Raw genomic sequence first — 21,063 nt, forward strand, 5'->3', positions numbered from 1 at the left:
GTCAACGAGCTCCTTGAAGGGATCCGGGGTGCTCATCCTGGTGCTGTGTGGTGTTGGTCCGGTATTCTGTTACAAACAGAGGTGACACGGAGAACTGATGACAGGGGTTAACAGAGTTTATTGACAGGGCCAGGTAATGAGCAGATGGAGTAGGTAACAGCAGGGTAATCCAGTAGTTGGGAATGTCAATGGTGATACTATACGTCTGGTTGCAGGAGACAAGGTGAGCAGGTCGATGGAGCGATGTAGACACGGAACCAGGAGACAGGAAGAGGAGACACTCAGGAGACAAGGAGAACAGGTGGGTAATACAGCGTAAGCGTGTGCAAAGTATACCGGACAAAGACTGAGTGTGAGAGTGGGGCTTAAGTGCTGGAGGTGATTGCAGTGCTGATGACGTGCAGGTGTGTGTGATTAATACTCAGGTGATAGTGAACGTTGTGTCTGGGAGAGGGTGGAGCCTGGCGTGCTTGTAACAACAGCAAGGCTCTTACATTTTTTAAACCTCCTCAATTAAATCCTCTTTCCGCAGGGTGTTCAGGAGCAAATGATGCAGAATTTTGTAGTTGTTTGGGACAATGTCCAATTCCACCATTCAGCACTAGTGCGAGAGTGGTTTGAGAATCACCCACATTTCAGGATGGTGTTCCTTCCACCATATTCTCCTTTCCTGAATCCAATTGAGGAATTCTTCTCCTCTTGGAGATGGAAAGTACATGATCGCAACCCTTACAACTAAACAAGTCTTCTTCAAGTGATGGAAGAGGCCTGTGGAGATATTGGGGCACAAGCATGTCAAGGATGGATATAGCATTCAAGGCGTTTTTTCCCACGATGCATGAAAATATTTGCTGTGATGTTGATGAAATTCTCTGGCCAGATGTAATTGAGAGGCATGATCAATAAATTAATTGATTCAATGAATGCAGTACATTTTTTATTTAATTTTTTATTTACCTATGTATTTATTTGCATAATTCACAACTCATTGTTATACTGAACTCCTCATTAAAGAACTTAATGAAAAACATGTATTTTCATTTATTTCTTCAGCTGAATTTGTTATCAAATCAACAGAGAACACATTTTTAGTTTTGATGTTAATATTGAATTTGAATAAATATATTACTAAAATAAAATGCTGTGTTTCATTGTGCAGTGAATACTTAACTGTTTCGCCAACATAAGAGTGTGTTTAGTTTGCTGTGTTAACTGTCTTGAGAACTGTTACCTGAGTTTGGAGAAATGTACCAAATAGTTTGAGAAAAACTGTAAGTATTCAGATCATTTTATCACGCAATTCAAACGATAAATGCTGTGTTGACGCTCTTTAATTTGACGTGACAGATCACTGTATATGCCCGTCAGTTCAAGTGGCAGTGCGGTGCGCGAGTGAACGGGATCATCTCTTCCTAGTCAAACAATAAACATGAATGAACATCTGAAGGTATGTTGAGGATACATTACAACTTACTGAAACATCATATGTCGCGTAATCATTCAATCAGTGTTTTAATGGTGCGAAGACGTCAATAAAAATGTAATGAAAATGACAGCCACTGTGTATAAATTATTATATTTCAACACCGAATTGGAGTAAAAACATAATTGTATAATTAGATTTAGAAGTTATTGCAAAAACTGCCTTATGTGAAGTTTAGATATTTGCATACAATGTGTTATTTGAGTGTTAAATAAATAGCAACTGAATTTAGGCAAATTGTTTTGGCTCTGTTGTTACTTTAATATTATAGTAATGTGCACGTAAGGGCTCTCTATATAGTTCACAGCATTATCTTTAAGAAACGTGTAGTTATATGGAATTAATTTTAGGACAGACACAATTTGTTCATTAAACTACTGTTTAATAAAAATAAATAAAAAGCTATTTTATATTTAGTTTTCTCTCCCCTGCTGTACAGAACCCGTACTGAACCATGACTTCAAAACCGAGGTACGTACCGAACTGTCAGTTTTGTGTACTGTTACATCCCTAATATATATATATACAGTATATATAATTTATTTAAATTAAATTACCCAATAAAATAAATAAATCACAAATAACGAATAAAATAGATCACAAACTAAGACAACAATGAATCATGAAAAATAGTTTATTGTTCTATATGGTTTACAATTCAGAAAATTAAATAATCTAATACTGAGAAAACACAATGCTACTCACAAAACTGCTGTCTCTCAAAACATCAGACAGCACCTTTACAGACAGCACAAGCTTCTGTTTGTTAAAGTCTGAAATGTTGACATCTATTAGGACCTCATATTGAATATCCAAATGACAAATAGTCAAATAAAAACATTTCTCAACAGCATCAGGCCAGTAATGGTGCAGTTTCTCCTAAGTTTTAAGGGTTCAGCTACCCCACACATTTTGTCTAATCCTTATTTAAGCATTTTATGCTTCTGCAAATTATTGAAGCAGGATAAAACAGGACCTATCTTCAACAGGCAAAATGTAATTAAACATTTTCTCTTTGGTAGAGATTAAATAAACACAATTGAATATTGATGTTTACGCCAAGCAGTCAGCAAACTATGTTTATGTCTAATAAAATAATTATATAAAGTTTAGAGTAAAATACACTGCCTGGCCCCCAAAAAAAGTTGCTGTTTGGATTCAAATAGGCAAATGATTCAGAGTCAATGATTGGATCATTATTGCCGTGATTATTAGGCCTATGTGTCCAGCATGTTACATGTTTTGCAACAGTTTGTCTAACCCTAATTGATGGAGTGTGTAGCTTTTCATTTCTTAAACAACCATGTAGGAAGATTCATCAGGAGTGCTGGAGGAGACTTTACAGAGTGCTTGACTCTTGCAATCAATACAAGATCTTGACCAAAAATGAATCTTGACATTGTCATCCTGGAATATGGCCATGATGTGTCTTCCTACATGGTCGAAAAGCTAAACACTCCATCAATTAGGGTTAGAAGAACTGTTGTCAAACATACAACATACTAGAAAAAAAATATTCACTGCAGTTATGATCCAATCATAGACTATTGAGCATTTGCCTATTTATATCCAAACAGTGATTTTTTTGGCCAGGCAGTGTATATAATGCATCATATGCGTTATACTTCATTATTGAAAAATCCCTATAGAAAGAAGCATTGTTAATGTCACATGGACAGAGGCAATTTCAACACAAATCATACATTTGAAGTGATATAATTTACAGACAAAGTTCCATTTTACAACTGCACAAGAACCTCACAAGGCATATTTATCACACACACACACACACACACACACACACACACACACACACACACACACACACACACACACACACACACACACACACACACACACACACACACACACACACACACACACACACAGAGAGAGAGAGAGAGAGAGAGAGAGAGAGAGAGAGAGAGAGAGAGAGAGAGAGAGAGAGAGAGAGAGAGACTCACACAGCTAATATAGGTCATGGAGAAATCCCTACTGAACACTGAACAGCCTTACATCTCAATGAAACACCACAAAGACACTGAGTGTTCAACCACACAGACTTAAAGCACAATATATAACAAATGTATGTTATGCAGGTATACATTTTAAGAAATGACAACGCTGCACTATACTCCCATGTTTATTTATATACAGATCATTTTATGTTTGGTTTCATAAATGCTGGGCTCTTCCATTTCTGAATTTTCAAGTCTGTTGAGTGCTGATTTCTATTCTTCAGCAGCTTTGAGTCTTTATATAGTGCAATTGAGTGCAATTTCTACTTGAATATTAACATTACAAAAATGTACACTTTCTTCACAGTAATAAAATTTCACATTGGCATTTGGAAGGTTTGAGGTTGCGAGGCTGTGGAACAATCTGGGAAAGTTGCTACCAGGGTTACAAGAAAAATCTGGGGAAATATTTTAGATATTTATATATAAAATTATATATATATATTACATTGTGCCCTTTAAGAGCCACTATTTAAATGTACGTAGTGGGCGCAATTCAGACAACATCAGTTTCACTCTTGCAACAGGCTCTGCCTATGTTTCTTTAGTGCAGGAGGTAGAAAAAGCCAGAGCAATGGTGATAATGCAGCTACTGACGAGAAAACGGGAAAAGAGAAAGTTGCATTTAATGGAAAAGATGATCAATCGTATCTAAAATAGCTGTGGCAGTTCACAATGCAGAGATAAATAAGCTAAAGGGTCAATGAAACCGTGAAAGTTGCTTTATCATCCTGAAACCAAGCACCTAACACTGAAAGACAAACCCCTCTCTTTCCCCGCCATTGATGACATTTTCCATCATTTATGACATAACGCTTCCCCGCCATTGACAAGTTTTTCCGGCAATTCATGTTTCAAAAACAAGTGAAGAAGATCTGCGTAAACCAGATGGAGCCGATAGAACTTGACTGTGTCTGAAAGCTTAAAAATTCTGCCTTCAGAGGATGCATTTCAAGGTAGGAAGGAATCAAGGCATGTCTGAATCTAATATTAGCTTAGCTTCCTGTCTCCTGAGATCAGGGCCGTAGCCAGCTATGAGGTCACCGAGGTCCGGACCTCTGTCATTTTTTTCATCTTCAAAAATAAAATTTCAAGCTCTCTAAACGACTAATAAGCCGTGTGAACCACCTCCTATAGGCTTATATGACTGTTTGCTATTCATGTCGCTGCGAGAAGAGTGAACGGGACTCGAGAGCTTTTGTAAGTGAGGGCGCGGGTGCCGCCTCCGCGTTGCCAGATCCAGTTATTATAAGCGGTTTGGACTCGTTTTTCCCACTTAACATCATGACACTTTAGGAAGTTAATAAAGTGGTAAGTTGCATGTTAGGGTTAGTGATATATTACATTTTATTCCAAAAACACAAGCTTTTTAAAACTTATTTCGGATTTAGGTCTATATTATTTGTTTATTTTTTGTTGTTGCTTGTCTTTCGTAGTAATATCTGGCAACACTGCGCCACCCGGCATAAATAAAAAAAAATCTCATAGACAAACTGTAATTGCTGACAGGAAGATGCCACATTCGGTAAGACAAACGCAATGATCATAATTATTATCTGTAAGGTATCAACACAATCAAAACAAGTAGCATAATACAGATCTGTATAAAAAGTAGCCTAGTTACAGAATTTTCCTGTGCTCTCAGACAGTCAATATTGTGCTCGTAAGCACGCACTCTTCAATTGCATGCGCAAACGCGGTGGATCTCACTTGATTATAAATAAAGTGCAAAATAAACTACGAACATGCAACAATGCATGTTAATTAGTAAGTCATGAAATGACCAAAAAGTGCTAGTAAATTAAACTTAGTATGTTAGCTGCGAATGATTTACATGCAGGTTTATGGTCTCTCATACCAACTTACAACTAACATTATTGTAGCCTATTAACAAAATTGGGACTGCTACCTTATACTGTTTATTCATCATCAGTCTCGTATTCTTAATTTTTATTTTTGTGTAGGCTATCTTACAGGTTTCTTCAATTGCTAACCAGCATTGTTCAATACTGAAACCACATTTTCAAAACTCTTCATACAATCTGCATTTCCAAGATTACTTTTAGCCAAACAGTTAATCTAACCCCCAATCACTGGCAACAAATTCTCCTTCAGAAAACATGCATTTCACTCATAACACTGACCTAAAAAACACTAACAACAGGGAGCTAGATTTTCTATATTTCAAAATAATTTCTGCAGAAATGCTTGAAATTTGCCATCATTCTGATTTGAATGTGCTTTTATCAGTTTTAAAAGTAGTGTGTTAGCATATGAAAAATATCCTGCAAATATATAGTTTTTTGCAGTTTGTTGCCTTTGACTTGGCTTGCTCAGTTGGGGACACTAAGTTTTCAACTAAATATCCAAATAAATCTAATTAATAAACTAAATTAACCATACAAACTAAATTACAGATCTGTCCACATTGTCACTGTATGATAATTGAAATTAGCTGATGATATCACCGTTTTCTCCAGAGCGGCTGTACAGCCGAATCAAATTCTGTTGCATTATTTTCCTATTTAACACTGTGAAACTGCTTTGAAACAATCTGCATTGTAAAAAGCGCTATATAAATAAAATTGACTTGACTTGACTTTGTGGAGTATGAATGACAAAAATGTTTGTGGATTTTGAAAAATGTGGTGATTGAATGCATTTTGTCTGAAAGCAATGAAAAATTATTCACAGTTTGGTCCGTATACACTTGTGTGTCGCTGAATGTGTGAAAAGTTTTGAAAATGTGGTTTCAGTATTGAACAATGCTTGTTAGCAATTGAAAAAAACTGTAAAGGGATAGTCACCCGAAGATGCACAATTATTATAGCACAATTCTTAACACCCCACCCCTGACCTCACTCATTTTCAAACTCTGGTTACGGCCTTGCCTGAGATACCTTCATCTGATTGATTTTTGAACCAAGCATAGATGTATCCATCACTGTCTTTGATATCCCACAATTCTGTGCGTTCCATTTGGTGACAGTTGAGCTAAAAAAGAAAGATGGAGTCTGAAAGTTGCGGTTGCTGTCATTTAGTGTGTAAATGTATGTTTTTGACCAATGTTTTCTACTTTCTACTATTGTAGTAATTACATTTTTGCTTAGTTATCACCAAAGCTCTCTTTTGCTGTAGATCATTAAACCGTTATGCTACCTCAAAAACTGTCTGAAATCATTGTGTGCTTTGTACAAAGTCATGGCAGTGAGGCAACAAGTCAGCTGCCTAAGTTTTCAGATGCAGGAATTGCTTACAGGCATGTTAACCCAACAAGTAAGCTAACATCAAACATTCAACAGCATATAAATCAAAACTGCTTAAACGTTACTGAAAAAAATATAGAACCCACAAAGACTTAAACTGTGCTTTAGGGGCGTTGATGGACTCTAATTACTTGATCTATGTTTTGATCATCTTTCTGAATCTGATATGGACGAATTTGTTGACAAAAACGGGACTTTCATAGCTTTTTGTTCGAAATGTTATAGCTTTTATAAACGTGCCTTATAAAAAACATTACTGGTGTGCATTTTGAGACAAAAAAATGGCACCGACATATTTTAAGATAGAATGTCAGTGCAAGCTGTGTTCAGTTAAGACAGCACAAACATGCACAATAAACACAATCAATAGCCGTAAGTGTGACTGAATGTGTCTGTGAATGTGTGCGTGCCTGTGTGTGAGCCTAGTGTCACTTTGGCCGAGATGCTGGGATATAATCCAGCATCCCGTGACCCTGCAGAGGATAAAGTGGTTTGCAGAATTGATGGACAGAATAGAATGATAGATAAAAATAGTAAATTGATCATTGCTCTGATCACACCTCAAACCCCCCACCAATGCCTGAGCGTTTCCCAAAAAATATTTTCAAAACAAAACCGGTTGAAGACCCCTGCTCTACTTTTCCGAAACTGGTCCGTGGTGTATAAAGTTTTGAGACCCCTGCTCTATATGAAGCATCTTGTCAAATTGCTTTCAGTTACCTCGTTTTTCAGGGTTTGTTCCAGACATATACACATGAGCAAAAATGCAACCTACTTCCTTTACATTCAGAAATGTCAAGGCTTACAGAAATCCACCCTTTCTAGCAGGTAAGGTACACAGTACAATCAAAATGGATTTTAACTGTTTAAAAGAGTAGAAAAAATTGTGCCAGGAAATCACAACCTGCACAAAGCTGGGCTAAAAAACACCAGTTTCCTGTTGCAGACCACATTATGCTGTCTGACGTCAACACAAGTCTTTAAAAAAAAAGAATAAAAAAAAAAAATCATGCTATTTCTTTTTGGACCTCTGTATAGAAACTCAGCAGAAAAAAAGAAATGTCCCTTTTTCAGCATACTATATTATAAAGATAATTCTGTACTATCCAAATAAGCTTTATAGATCTTTAATGGAAATGGTTTAAACTATGTTTTGTATGCTTGTTCATTAAATCATAAATATTTTTTGCACATGCACCATGTGGAACAGTCCTTAAGACACCGTTTACAGCCCCCTCCTGTTTAGGGAACATATGCTCACTCATTATCTGTTCGTCAAATATCTGTGCAACTTAAGTTTGTCTCAGTTGTTGAATGTACTTTTGTTCACAACTTCACACAAATATTTATGTTCATATTTACACAAAAATAGAAATTTGCTGGAAATAAAAGTAGTTGAAAGTGAGAGGACATTTCTTTTGCTTTTTTTGCTGAGTTTATGAAAACAGACATACAGACATTTTCAGTGTTACTTTGTAAATTACACCAAGCAAAACATTTATGGCACAAAGCATAACGTGCAACTCAAAGCATTTGGCACTTGTAGAATCAGTTGAGGTAGAAGTATATCAGTACTTTATCACCATCTATTGACTACAAGACAGAATACACTTTCCTTCATTTTTTCAAAGCTCAGGTGTCATCACAAGACACACACTTTCCCTCTTAAATTCCTGAAATCTTTGGCATCTCAACTGAGCATTTGAAATGTCTCAATAACACTGACAGACAGAGATAAGAGGGGTACCAGGCCGCTGGGTTACTCTTTAACGTCCTTGACCACAGTCACCTGAGATAAGGTTTTCTTGACACGTAGAGCTGTAAGCCGAGCAGCTGGATTGGCATGCCAGCACTCCCGCATGATCTTACCCATAACCCTCAGTGCCTGGAACAAACACAAACATACATGGGTGAGTCTTCGCTTTTGACTACTTGAAATCTTGAACATGAAACTTTAAAATGTTTCATCTATGTGAAAACATTTATCTCATGACCCCTTTCCATATTCAGGGAACTAGGGTTCTGTATGTTACCAAGACATTTCATCCACTTTCAATTTCTGTGTGTATGTATGTGTGAATGTGTGCGTGTTTATGTTTAGATTAATTATAGTGCGTTCCATAGATTAGTCCAATAAACTTTGTGTGTGCATTCACTCAAGATCATTGTTGTTCCCTTTCGTTCAGTCACTACGACGTAACGTAAGTGACTAACGAATGGGGGTTTCGCTTAGAAGCCTATCAACTTCGAGTTTAGAGAAAACGCCCAATGGCGTGCCAATGCCATGGGCATGCGGAATTTGCATACGTAACTCCGCCTCACTGCGTGAGTATATAAGGAAGTACGAGGCAATTTCGCATTATGTTTCTGCTTTCGGAGCCAAGAGTACCTACCTCTTCACTCCTACAGCCTTCTGAGACTCTGTCAGCTTCTTCGAGACGAGCAGCTTTCCAGTCGGTGTTGGTGTGACGGCGCGTTCCAGTGATCGCATACTTCCTGCCTGCTGATCTGTGCAGTGGTCCGCCTGACAGCTGGTGTGTGTTTCCCTGGGCGCTTCGGCATCGACTGCAAAGTTTCCTCTCACAAAAGAGCTTGCACGTGACACGTCCTTTTCAGGATGTTTCGTCCGTGCACTTCTGGGTGCGGTAGATCGCTTTTCTCTTTTGACGGGCACGAGCGCTGCGTGACGTGTTTGGGCTTTCAGCACGCTCAGGCAGCGCTTGTGGATGACTCATGTTCCCTCTGCGGGAACCTGGCCATCTCGGTGCTTCGATCTAGACTCCGTGAATTCCGTGCTGATGCCGGAACGAGAGTCCCCTCCGCCACCCCCCAATCTGCGGTCTCCTCTGGAGGCGGCACTTTGGCTGGTGACCAGGGTGATCTGAGGGTGACGGTGTGGAACAAAGCTCCGACGCTAGTTCCTCGGCCCACACCCCCCTCTCATGCACCTGACCCGGTCCGTGCTCAGGCGTCTACATCGGGGCCAGCTCCTGCTGTCCCGACTGTGGCGTTTGGCACGGCGGAAGAGGAAGTGATGTCTATCGCCACATCACAAGGTGGGCTGGAGTCATCTGAGGATGATGATTCGGCTGTGCTGCCACCTTCGGGTGCGCCAGCATTGCCCGAGTCGGACCCAGAATTGACAGCCATGCTGTCTCGGGCCGCCGCAGCGCTTGGACTGGAGTGGAACCCTCCGCTTCAGCCCGAGCGTTCGCGGTTGGATGATTGGTTTTTGGGGGCGGCGCGTCCGGACACCCGTCCGGCCACTCCTCCAATACCTTTCTTCCCCGAGGTGCATGAAGAGGTCGCGCGTTCCTGGAAGTCCCCGTTGTCTTCCCGTGAACGTTTGGCGAACTCCTCCGCCTTCACCTCCCTCGATGGAGCCGCGGCTCATGGGTACACTGGGGTCCCCCCAGTCGAACGTTCTGTTGCGATGCAACTGTGTCCACAGAGCGCTTCGTCCTGGCGTGGTGATCCAAAGCACCCCTCCAAAGCCTGTAGGTTTTCGTCATCCCTGGTGGCGAAGTCCTATAGAGCTGCGGGGCAGGCCGCCGCTTCTCTGCATACCATGGCAACTCTTCAGGCTTACCAAGCCAAGTTGCTGTGTGATATGCACGAGAGAGGGGCTGATCCAGGACTCAGCAATGAGTTGCGTGCCGCCACCGACCTCGCTCTCCGGGCGACGAAGGTGACCGCACGCTCCCTGGGTCAGGTGATGTCCACAAATGTGGTCCAGGAGAGACACCTATGGCTCAACCTGTCTGATATGCGTGACGCTGAGCGAACCCGTTTCCTCAACGCCCCCATATCACAGGATGGGCTATTCGGCGGAGCGGTCGAGAGCTTCGCCCAACAGTTCTCGGCCGCTCAGAAGCAGACTGAGGCAATAAAACATATCCTGCCCCGGCGGTCAGCTGCTGCCTCCACCCAACCACCCGCGAAGGTGCCTCAGCCCGCTCGCCGCCGAGGGCGCCCTCCTGCGGCTCCCTCTACCTCTACCGCGCAGAGGCAGCCGCAGGAAGGCGTCCCAGTCCGCTCCAGCCCCGCAGCCCGCGAAGAAACGCCAGGCTAAGCGGCGCTCCTGATGCGGACGGCTCAGGGATGGGCAGTTCTTTCCAGGAGACGGCGGCAGGGCCGCTCCTTCCCCCGGTGGAGGGCCGGGGGAGAATCTTTTGTTCAGCTGCTGGCCCCCGGGTCAGCAGCACCCTAATGTGGTTAAAGAAAGAACTGACAACCCCATCCCTGAGCCCCCAGAGATCGGTGATGGCAGTGCGCGCCACCCTCGGGTCTCGCCACTCTCGTCCCTCTCTGTCGCCAGCCCCCTGGCAGAGCAGACCCCAGTGGAACGCAAGTCCTTCCCTGGTCTCCTCTGTCAGGGCGCAGCCGTTAACCGTGCCCCGACCCCGGGACGCCCAACAGCCTCCCCTGTCCGGGCCGGTAACGCTGCCTCGCTGCCCCACCCAGGGTACGTCTGCCGTCCGTATGACCCCGTTGGTGCAGTCTCTGGAAGCCTGGCTTCAGCTTCCGGGGCTGTCCCGCTGGGTTGCCCGGACCGTCAGGCTCGGCTACGCGATTCAGTTCGCGCAGGCTCCTCCCCGTTACAGGGGAGTCCGCTATACCGTGACCGGGGCCCATGCCCCCGTCATGCGTGCGGAGATTGCCACTCTACTGGCGAAGGGTGCGATCGAGCCTGTCCCTCCAGCCGAAATGAGGTCGGGGTTCTACAGCCCCTACTTCATTGTACCCAAGAAAACCGGTGGGTTACGGCCAATCCTGGACCTTCGCATCTTGAACCGATCCCTTCACCGGCTTCCGTTCAAGATGTTGACTGCGAAACGCCTTTTCGAATGCGTTCGTCCTCTCGATTGGTTTGCAGCGATCGACCTGAAGGACGCCTACTTCCATGTCTCCATCCTTCCTCGACACAGACCGTTCCTACGGTTTGCTTTCGAGGGGCGGGCATACCAGTACGCGGTTCTCCCATTCGGGCTATCTCTGTCCCCTCGCGTCTTCACGAAGATCGCCGAGGCAGCCCTTGCGCCCCTTCGGCAGCACGGGGTCCGCATCCTGAACTACCTCGACGACTGGCTCATACTGGGCCACTCTCGAGAGCAGGTTTGCAGACACAGAGATCTGGTTCTCCACCACTTAGCCCGTCTGGGCCTTCGGGTCAACTGCGAAAAGAGCAAACTTTGCCCCGTGCAGAGGATCTCTTTTCTCTGTATGGAGATCGACTCGGTCGCCATGTACGCGCAGCTTTCGAGCGAGCACGCGCAGTCTCTGCTGACTTGCCTCCGTCAAATCGAGAGCAAGAGTGCGGTTCCACTGAAACTATTTCAGAGGCTCCTGGGGCATATGGCATCTGCAGCCGCGGTAACGCCGCTCGGATTGCTTCATATGAGACCGCTTCAGCACTGGCTTCGCGATCGAGTCCCGAGATGGGCATGGCAGTCTGGCACGCTCCGGATCCAAGTGACTCGGGCCTGCCTACAGACGCTCACCCCGTGGTCGAACCTCAGTTTTTCTCCGGGCCGGTGTGCCCTTAGAACGAGTGTCCAGGCATGTTGTCGTATCGACGGATGCCTCTGCCACGGGCTGGGGTGCCATGTGCAATGGACAAGCAGCCGCGGGCTCCTGGACAGGACCCCAGCGCCTCCTGCATGTCAATTGCCTCGAGTTGCTGGCAGTACGTTTCGCCCTGCACCGCTTCCGAGCGCTGCTGAAGGACCAACATGTACTTGTCCGGACAGACAACACAGCCGTAGTAGCGTACATCAACCACCAGGGCGGTCTACGCTCCCGCCGTATGTCTCAACTCGCCCGCCATCTCATTCTATGGAGTCAGAAGCGCCTGAGGTCCCTTCGTGCTGTCCATATTCCGGGAGTCCTGAACCACGCAGCCGACGAGCTCTCGCGGTTTCAGCCTCTCCCGGGAGAATGGAGACTCCATCCCCAGACGGTTCAGCTGATTTGGGAACAGTTCGGCGACGCACAGGTAGATCTGTTTGTCTCCCTCGACTCTTCCCACTGCAGCCTGTATTATTCCCTGACCGAGGGCACGCTCGGCACGGATGCACTGGCGCACAGCTGGCCGCGGGGCCTACGCAAATATGCGTTCCCCCCAGTGAGCCTACTCGCACAGCTCCTGTGCAAGATCAGGGAGGACAAGGAGCAGGTCCTTTTGGTCGCCCCGTACTGGCACGGCCGGACCTGGTTCCCCGAACTCGTACTCCTTGCGACAGCCCCTCCCTGGCCTATTCCTCTGAGACCGGACCTCCTTACTCAGAGACGGGGCACCCTTTGGCACCCACGTCCCGACCTCTGGAGCCTCCACGTGTGGCTCCTAGACGGGACGCGGCAGGTTTGAGTGGCCTACCACCTACGGTGGTCGCCACCATCACTTCCGCTAGGGCAGAGTCCACTCGGCATGCCTATGCGTTGAAGTGGAACCTCTTCGTCACCTGGTGCTCTTCCCGCCAAGAAGACCCCTGGAAATGCCCGATCGGGTCCGTGCTTGAGTTTCTCCAAGAGGGGCTGGAGCGAAGGCTGTCTCCCTCCACCCTCAAAGTATATGTGGCTGCAATATCTGCCCACCACGATCTCTTGGAGAACAAAAAGGTAAGTCAGCACGACCTGGTCATCAGGTTCCTGAGGGGAGCCAGGAGACTGAATCCTCCTCGCTCCCCTCTCGTACCCTCTTGGGACCTCGCAGTAGTGTTAACTGCTCTGCAGAGACCTCTCTTTGAGCCTTTGCGGTCGGTTGATATTAAGTTCCTGTCTATGAAGACGGCTCTGCTGACCGCATTGGCCTCAGTTAAGAGGGTCGGGGACCTGCAAGCATTTTCGGTTGACGAAGCGTGCCTGGAATTCGGGCCGGCTAACTCTCACGTGATCCTGAGACCCCGGCCTGGATATGTGCCCAAGGTTCCCACCACTCCGTTTAAGGACCAGGTGGTGAACCTGCAAGCGCTGCCTTTGGAGGAGGCAGACCCAGCCTTGGCATTGCTCTGTCCAGTACGCGCCCTCCGCGCCTACGTAGACATGACGCAGTGTTTCAGGACCTCAGACCAGCTCTTTGTCTGTTATGGTGGAGAGCGGAAGGGAAGTGCTCTCTCAAAGCAAAGGCTGTCTCAGTGGATAGTGGACACCATTGCTTTGGCTTACCAGCAGCAAGGCCGACCATGTCCCCTTGGTGTGAAGGCACACTCCACCCGGAGTGTGGCCTCCTCTTGGGCTCTAGCGCATGGCGCCTCGCTAGCAGACATCTGTAGAGCTGCAGGCTGGGCGACACCCAACACATTCGCCAGATTCTACAATCTCCGAGTGGAGCCAGTGTCCGACTATGCACTCGCCCCCCCGAGGGGCCGGTGATGGGCCAGGCTCAGGTGTCTTCACTTGCTCGCCACTCCACTCCACGGACTGGATACGTGCGATATTTCCTCAGGTGAGCTCCCAGAGAGCCCTGAGCTCCTCCAGCACTGTCGACGCCGACATCAGTTCAGTCTGCCCTTTCGAGCCCAGACCCTCATGTCCGGCCAGGTGCCCCATGTGCATGGTTCCCTCCGGCGACCCCCACATGTGTATTTCACCATAAGTCTCCGCAGTGAGCGGGTTTCTTCCCTTGGCGTGTCCACGCCAACCCTAGGGTTAAAAATCCACCTTCGGCTGGTACCCTAGAGATCTTCCATATGCAGCCCTCAGCAGGTCATATGTGTCTCTTAAGTCCTCCCCACGGGTAGGCATTTTTGGCATTCCCTCACTGGGATATGCTTCCCAGTGTACCTTGGTATTCCTGTGTTAAGTGGGAGTCCTTCGTCCATACTAGTCTTACAACAGGGTACTCACACTTACGCAGGGCGCTGGAAGACAGCTGAGTGGCGGGATTATATTGGGACCCCCATTCGTTAGTCACTAACGTTACGTCGTAGTGACTGAACGAAAGGGAACGTCTCGGTTACGGATGTAACCCTCGTTCCCTGAGGAGGGAACGGAGACGTAACGTCCCCTTGCCACATCAGCTGTGCTACCTGGAACGCAGGAGTTCAGTCTTGGCTCCTCAAGCAGGTAACATAATGCGATATTGCCTCGTACTTCCTTATATACTCACGCAGTGAGGCGGAGTTACGTATGCAAATTCCGCATGCCCATGGCATTGGCACGCCATTGGGCGTTTTCTCTAAACTCGAAGTTGATAGGCTTCTAAGCGAAACCCCCATTCGTTAGTCACTAACGTTACGTCTCCGTTCCCTCCTCAGGGAACGAGGGTTACATCCGTAACCGAGACGTTCTCTGATTACAAATAAAGTCCCTTTAACAATTCGATCTTGCTACATGCTCTAAAACTCTAAACAGTAAGAAATGTTTTTCTGTGTCCGGGAAACTTAAGACCCCGACACTCTTCAATAGAAATTGAAGAACGAACTAGTGTGATGTAAATCTGACTATCAGTACGATTACTGACTTAATGTCTGTGCTTAAAGCAAGTACAGAACAATGTTGGCGAAAGGCACGCATTGCATGGTCCTCATTAAACATTACAAAAATTACAATCACAAAAACTGGGAAAAATAAATTCCCCATAACATTAAATAATAAGGATAGCTCTGTATAATTCATAATGACAAATTAGAGAAAATTATAATAAATGCAAAACAACAGTATAAATAAAAGCAGAAAAAAATTGAAACTTGTTAACTTGTTAACTAATTTGCATAATATATTCATACCGCCCCAGTTACATAATTATCACGGTATTCATATGATTCCACCACATTTTCTCCAAAATGCTCACGTTCTATAAATACAGAAAAATATATATTTTAATGGCGCGTTTAACTCTTTATTAACGCTTAAGCATTTTGCATGACAGAAAATGTGTTCTGTCAAAAATAAAGTTCCCAATATTCTCATGTGGTAATAGCAACTTCACTGATTTGGATATTGCCTCTTAGCATAGTATCTCTCATAACATCATTAAGTCTCGTTTAACATCAAAATGTGAAGTTATTTTGAATTAATTGAATAAAGGTAGAGATATTAAATTAATAAATTAAATTATAGATTATTTAATCTCTCTATCGTTATTATAATAAATGGCATCCAAAAGGTATCTGTCGGGAGCTGAAAAAATGAAGAAGAAAAAGCAGAGGAAAATGCCAACTATGCCAACAGGGCTGCCAACTTACGCATTCATGAGACATGATACAGATTTCAGTAAGTTGAACTGTATCTTTCAACATACTTTCTAATGTTAATTCATGTTTAATTCATGCTATAACTTGTAGTAAATCTGAAGAGATTGTCGGTTCATGTGTATTTCTCACTGCCGCTTCACTTGATCTGAGGCGGCAAAACCGATCTGTCACGCACATTAAAGAGTCAAACTGTATTTAATGTTTGAATTTCGCAATAAAATTTTCAGAATTTGAAATCTAAACCTTTGTTTTATATCAAAAGTTACAGTGACGCATTGCTGCCACATATATATATATATTTTCTCCACTCAATTATGTCGTAATAACGAGATGTGATGTCGTTTTAACGACATCTTTTCTCGTAATAATGAGATGTTATGTCGTAAAAACGACATAATTTTCTCGTAATAACGAGATCTTATGTCGTTAAAACAACATAATTTTCTTGTAATAACAAGATCTTTTTTTTCTTGTTAAAACAACATATATTTTCTCCTTTTAAGGATGTGTTGTACAGTGATGTGTTCAAAATATGCCCGTATCCACATTAGAGAATTCATATAGCCGATGTGCCTTCGTCACACTTCCATGTTTGAAAAGCAGATGCAAGCTCAGCGTAAAATAGGCTCTTCCACTGCCTGTATCAGTAGCCGCTCATGACCGCTCATGATTAGCCTCAGTGGCGTAATTTAACCTAGTAAAGGTTCAATTACAAACGCTCTATCTCATACCACAAGAAAAATAACAAACGGTGCTAATATACACACACAATGTGGTGTAATACTACAAAAAATATATAATCATAACCTTTATCTCCATACCAAAATTCCAGATGGCCAGACAGTGATGAAATATTAATGTCTGTGACGCTGTGAGCACAGAGACTGTGAGACTGTGAGAGACAGAGTTGTGAAGACTGTAAGTATTTAAAATATTTAACTTTTTTAAATGTTTGATTTTTAATATGAATAAATAGCGCTCATAAACGGCCTTCGATGGCATTCTCAAGTGAAACGAGTTGAGGCTTGGACCCAGTCACGACTTAACAAGCGGATAGGCCTACTGTAATTAAGACATATTCAAGAAATGTATTAATAACAGAAAGACTATAGTTTCAGCCTTACTCAAAGGCAGCGGAAACATGACCAGTGGGTTCGTTACGCACATCAATCCATTCCCGGTGTTCTTGGTATGCTTCTTATTTATTAAATATACAGGCAATTAGTTGAAAAAACCTTTCAACTAAAAAAAAATATACAATTTATAGAAAAAAAAATTGTTTTGGAAATATGAACTAAATTTAGAAATGCTTTTGAAATTAAAAACTTTGAGTTTAATAAACAAAATATTTAAAAAAAAAATGAAGACAGAGTTTGGAGTGCATGCAAAATAATCTGTTCCCTGAATCCACGGCCTCTGTTGTTATTGTGAGTTTACACAAATAAAAGTAGACAGTTTATAGTTTATAATTATGTCTTGAACTTATCTGTATGGCTAAAAATGACTGAGTATTGTGAGTTGTTTCCACTGTCATAAAGGAAAAAAAGCGCTGGCGCTTTCATCGGACAGAGGGTTAAAGAAAACGTAGCCTATTTAGTTTCATAGTTATAGTTAGGCTATGTTTAAATATTAGCCTATTATATTATTTTTTTTATTTCATATGTTATTATAAAAAGTGAGCAGCATGAGTAAGACGCGCAATGTGTGTGGAGACATGGAGTGGGGGTTTTTTTGTTCTGTTTTGCAGAAAGATCTTTCTTTAAAGTGAATTTCGTTTTCTATAAATTGTATTTTACTTTTGATCAACGTTTCATAAACTACTTGCATGTATATTTAATAAACAAGAAGTAAACCAAGAACGCCGGGAATGGATTGACGTGCGTATTCTGCGTAACGAACCCACTGGCCATGTTTCCGTGGCCTTTGAGTAAGGCTGAAACTAGCGCCTTTCTGTTTTTAATAAATTTCTTGAATATATATTACTAGGTTAAAGTTACGCCACTGAGGCTAATCATGAGCGGTCAATAGCACCTGTTACCTATGGCTTTCTGTTAAGAACTGTAGGCTACATCAATAAATTAAAAAAATTTCATGCTATGGCTATTTTACGCTGAGCTTGCTTCTACTTTTCAAACATGGAAGAAAAGAAGAGTGGAAAAAATTATATGTATGTGGCAGCAATGCGTCACCGTAAAAAGTAACAAAGCTTATTGTGGTTTATTGGATGGGAGGCACGCTACAATGCTCTGTTCATTCATCAACTGAAAACAGCATAGACCAAAAGATTGGTTCTTGGGATTTATATCAGAATCAGAATCGATATCAGTTCATAAAAATGAGAATCGATTAAAATCGAGAAACCAATATTTTTTACCCAGCCCTAGCATTGTTTCTTTTTACCTTTTCAGACACAAAGGTCATGTTTTAGTGGCCTCCGCTTCGTGGGGTGTTGGACATTAAAAGTAAAAAAAAAAAAACTGCTTGGAGAGACCGAAGTGGCTGGAGCACTCACTATACCGAATCGGGCACAGCAAGTGTAACAACTGCTCGTCTGTCGAGTCGGGAAGAGGTTATTACCTGTGCTCTAAACAGAGTGAAGAGCACTTTAGGCACATAACCATGCCTTACAGTAATTCGGTCCAAACTCGAGGCAGGATGCGCTAACAGAAAGTGCCTGCAATTCTCCAACTCGCTTAACCGAGGCTAGTGCCAGCAATAGAGCGGTTTTAAGCAAATCCCCCCCGGAATGGGATTTCAACCGAGGGGGACCCCACCCAACTAAATCCATGTTAACTGCTTCTTCAAATGAGTGAATACTACATATTGTCAAATTAAATGTCACATAAATTGTAGGTTTATCACACAAACCTCACAGCTCTGCCACTGGTTGGGAATGTTAGGTCGGAGTTTTTGTTCACACACCACCTTCCTCATATCATCCACTGATGGGTCTGATTGCACCTGGTCATAATAAGGCAACTGGAAATCTTCATGAATCCCTGCAGAGCACAAAGCATTCATGATTAATTATTTACAATAAGTACTGATGAAAAATCTAAATTATTCTAAAAGTTTGGATGCGGTTGTGAAACATCATTATATATATATATATATATATATATATATATATATATATATATATATATATATATATATATATATATATATATATATATACACACTCACCTAAAGGATTATTAGGAACACCATACTAATACTGTGTTTGACCCCATTTCGCCTTCAGAACTGCCTTAATTCTATGTGGCATTGATTCAACAAGGTGCTGAAAGCATTCTTTAGAAATGTTGGCCCATATTGATAGGATAGCATCTTGCAGTTGATGGAGATTTGTGGGATGCACATCCAGGGCACGAAGCTCCCGTTCCACCACATCCCAAAGATGCTTTATTGGGTTGAGATCTGGTGACTGTGGGGGCCACTTTAGTACAGTGAACTCATTGTCATGTTCAAGAAACCAATTTGAAATGATTCAAGCTTTGTGACATGGTGCATTATCCTGCTGGAAGTAGCCATCAGAGGATAGGTACATGGGGGTCATAAAGGGATGGACATGGTCAGAAACAATGCTCAGGTAGGCCGTGGCATTTAAACGATGCCCAATTGGCACTAAGGGGCCTAAAGTGTGCCAAGAAAACATCCCCCACACCATTACACCACCACCACCACCAGCCTGCACTGTGGTAACAAGGCATGATGGATCCATGTTCTCATTCTGTTTACGCCAAATTCTCACTCTACCATCTGAATGTCTCAACAGAAATCGAGACTCATCAGACCAGGCAACCTTTTTCCAGTCTTCAACTGTCCAATTTTGGTTGTGCAAATTGTAGCCTCTTTTTCCTATTTGTAGTGGAGATGAGTGGTACCCGGTGGGGTCTTCTGCTGTTGTAGCCCATCCGCCTCAAGGTTGTATGTGTTGTGGCTTCACAAATGCTTTGCTGCATACCTCGGTTGTAACGAGTGGTTATTTCAGTCAAAGTTGCTCTTCTATCAGCTTGAATCAGTCGGCCCATTCTCCTCTGACCTCTAGCATCAACAAGGCATTTTCGCCCACAGGACTGCCGCATACTGGATGTTTTTCCCTTTTCACACCATTCTTTGTAAACCCTAGAAATTGTTGTGCGTGAAAATCCCAGTAACTGAGCAGATTGTGAAATACTCAGACCGGCCCGTCTGGCACCAACAACCATGCCACGCTCAAAATTGCTTAAATCACCTTTCTTTCCCATTCTGACATTCAGCTTGGAGTCCAGGAGATTGTCTTGACCAGGACCACACCCCTAAATGCATTGAAGCAACTGCCATGTGATTGGTTGATTAGATAATTGCATTAATGAGAAATTGAACAGGTGTTCCTAATAATCCTTTAGGTGAGTGTATATATATTAGTGGTGGGCCGTTATCGGCGTTAACGTACTGCGTACGTTAAAAATATTACCGTTAATCTATTCTCAAAGTTGGGTCTGGAGCTGGGTCTATACTACGCAAACTATGATGACTTTCACCTTGATATTTTAGCGCGGATGTATACCAAGCCGAATTGCACTGTAGGGGAGAGAGAACGAGTCTTCAAGCCTGTGTGTATGCCTACTAGTGTTGTCAAAAATATCGATATTTCGCTATGTGTCGATACCGAAATATCTGAAACGATACAATACTCATTTTCTACAGTATCGATATCAGCTGCGCTCTCCTCTCCTCACGAGTTGACACGCACCCGCCTCCTCTCATTCAGTCCGTTTAATCCTCTGAACATTGCGAACGGGTGTTCTGCTGGACTTTTGTTAGTATTATTGTGACCGGTCTGAATTTCGCTCGGGGTTGCATATAACGTTAATTCTACTAATTCCCACAGATTTCACGCTCGCATCTGAAGCGCAAACACACATACCATAATAAAGCCGCCTCTGACATACAAGTGCAAAAATTAGCTCCTTTTTCCAGCTTATTAATGGTCAAATACACTCAAAAATGTCTCAATGCCCATCTTGGTGAGTTTTAACGTAAACACAGTTGTAACCAGCTCACAGGAACAGTGGGATCCATGCGTGTGTCAGGTCTTAAAGGGACAGAAGTTATTT

The 21,063-nt window shown here is 43.4% G+C and overlaps 1 protein-coding gene across 2 annotated transcripts in view; it reads right to left on the reverse strand.

Moving 5' to 3' along the window:
* Positions 1 to 5,459: 5,459 nt before the first annotated feature.
* Positions 5,460 to 21,063, reverse strand: part of acvr1c (activin A receptor type 1C) — a 120,211-nt gene continuing 104,607 nt past the window's right edge. The window contains exons 8-9 of one of the 2 annotated variants that reach the window (XM_079821942.1): positions 18,830 to 18,960; positions 5,460 to 8,652 (exon numbers count right to left, since the gene is read on the reverse strand). In XM_079821942.1, the coding sequence (XP_079678068.1) occupies positions 8,527 to 8,652; positions 18,830 to 18,960 (257 nt within the window). In that variant the 3' untranslated portion in view covers positions 5,460 to 8,526. The remainder of the gene's footprint in view (positions 8,653 to 18,829; positions 18,961 to 21,063) is intronic. The other variant, XM_079821943.1, reaches the window with a different exon arrangement.

The sequence above is a fragment of the Gobio gobio genome (assembly GCF_949357685.1).
Source record: "Gobio gobio genome assembly, chromosome: 7".
Classification (NCBI taxonomy): Eukaryota; Metazoa; Chordata; class Actinopteri; order Cypriniformes; family Gobionidae; genus Gobio; species Gobio gobio.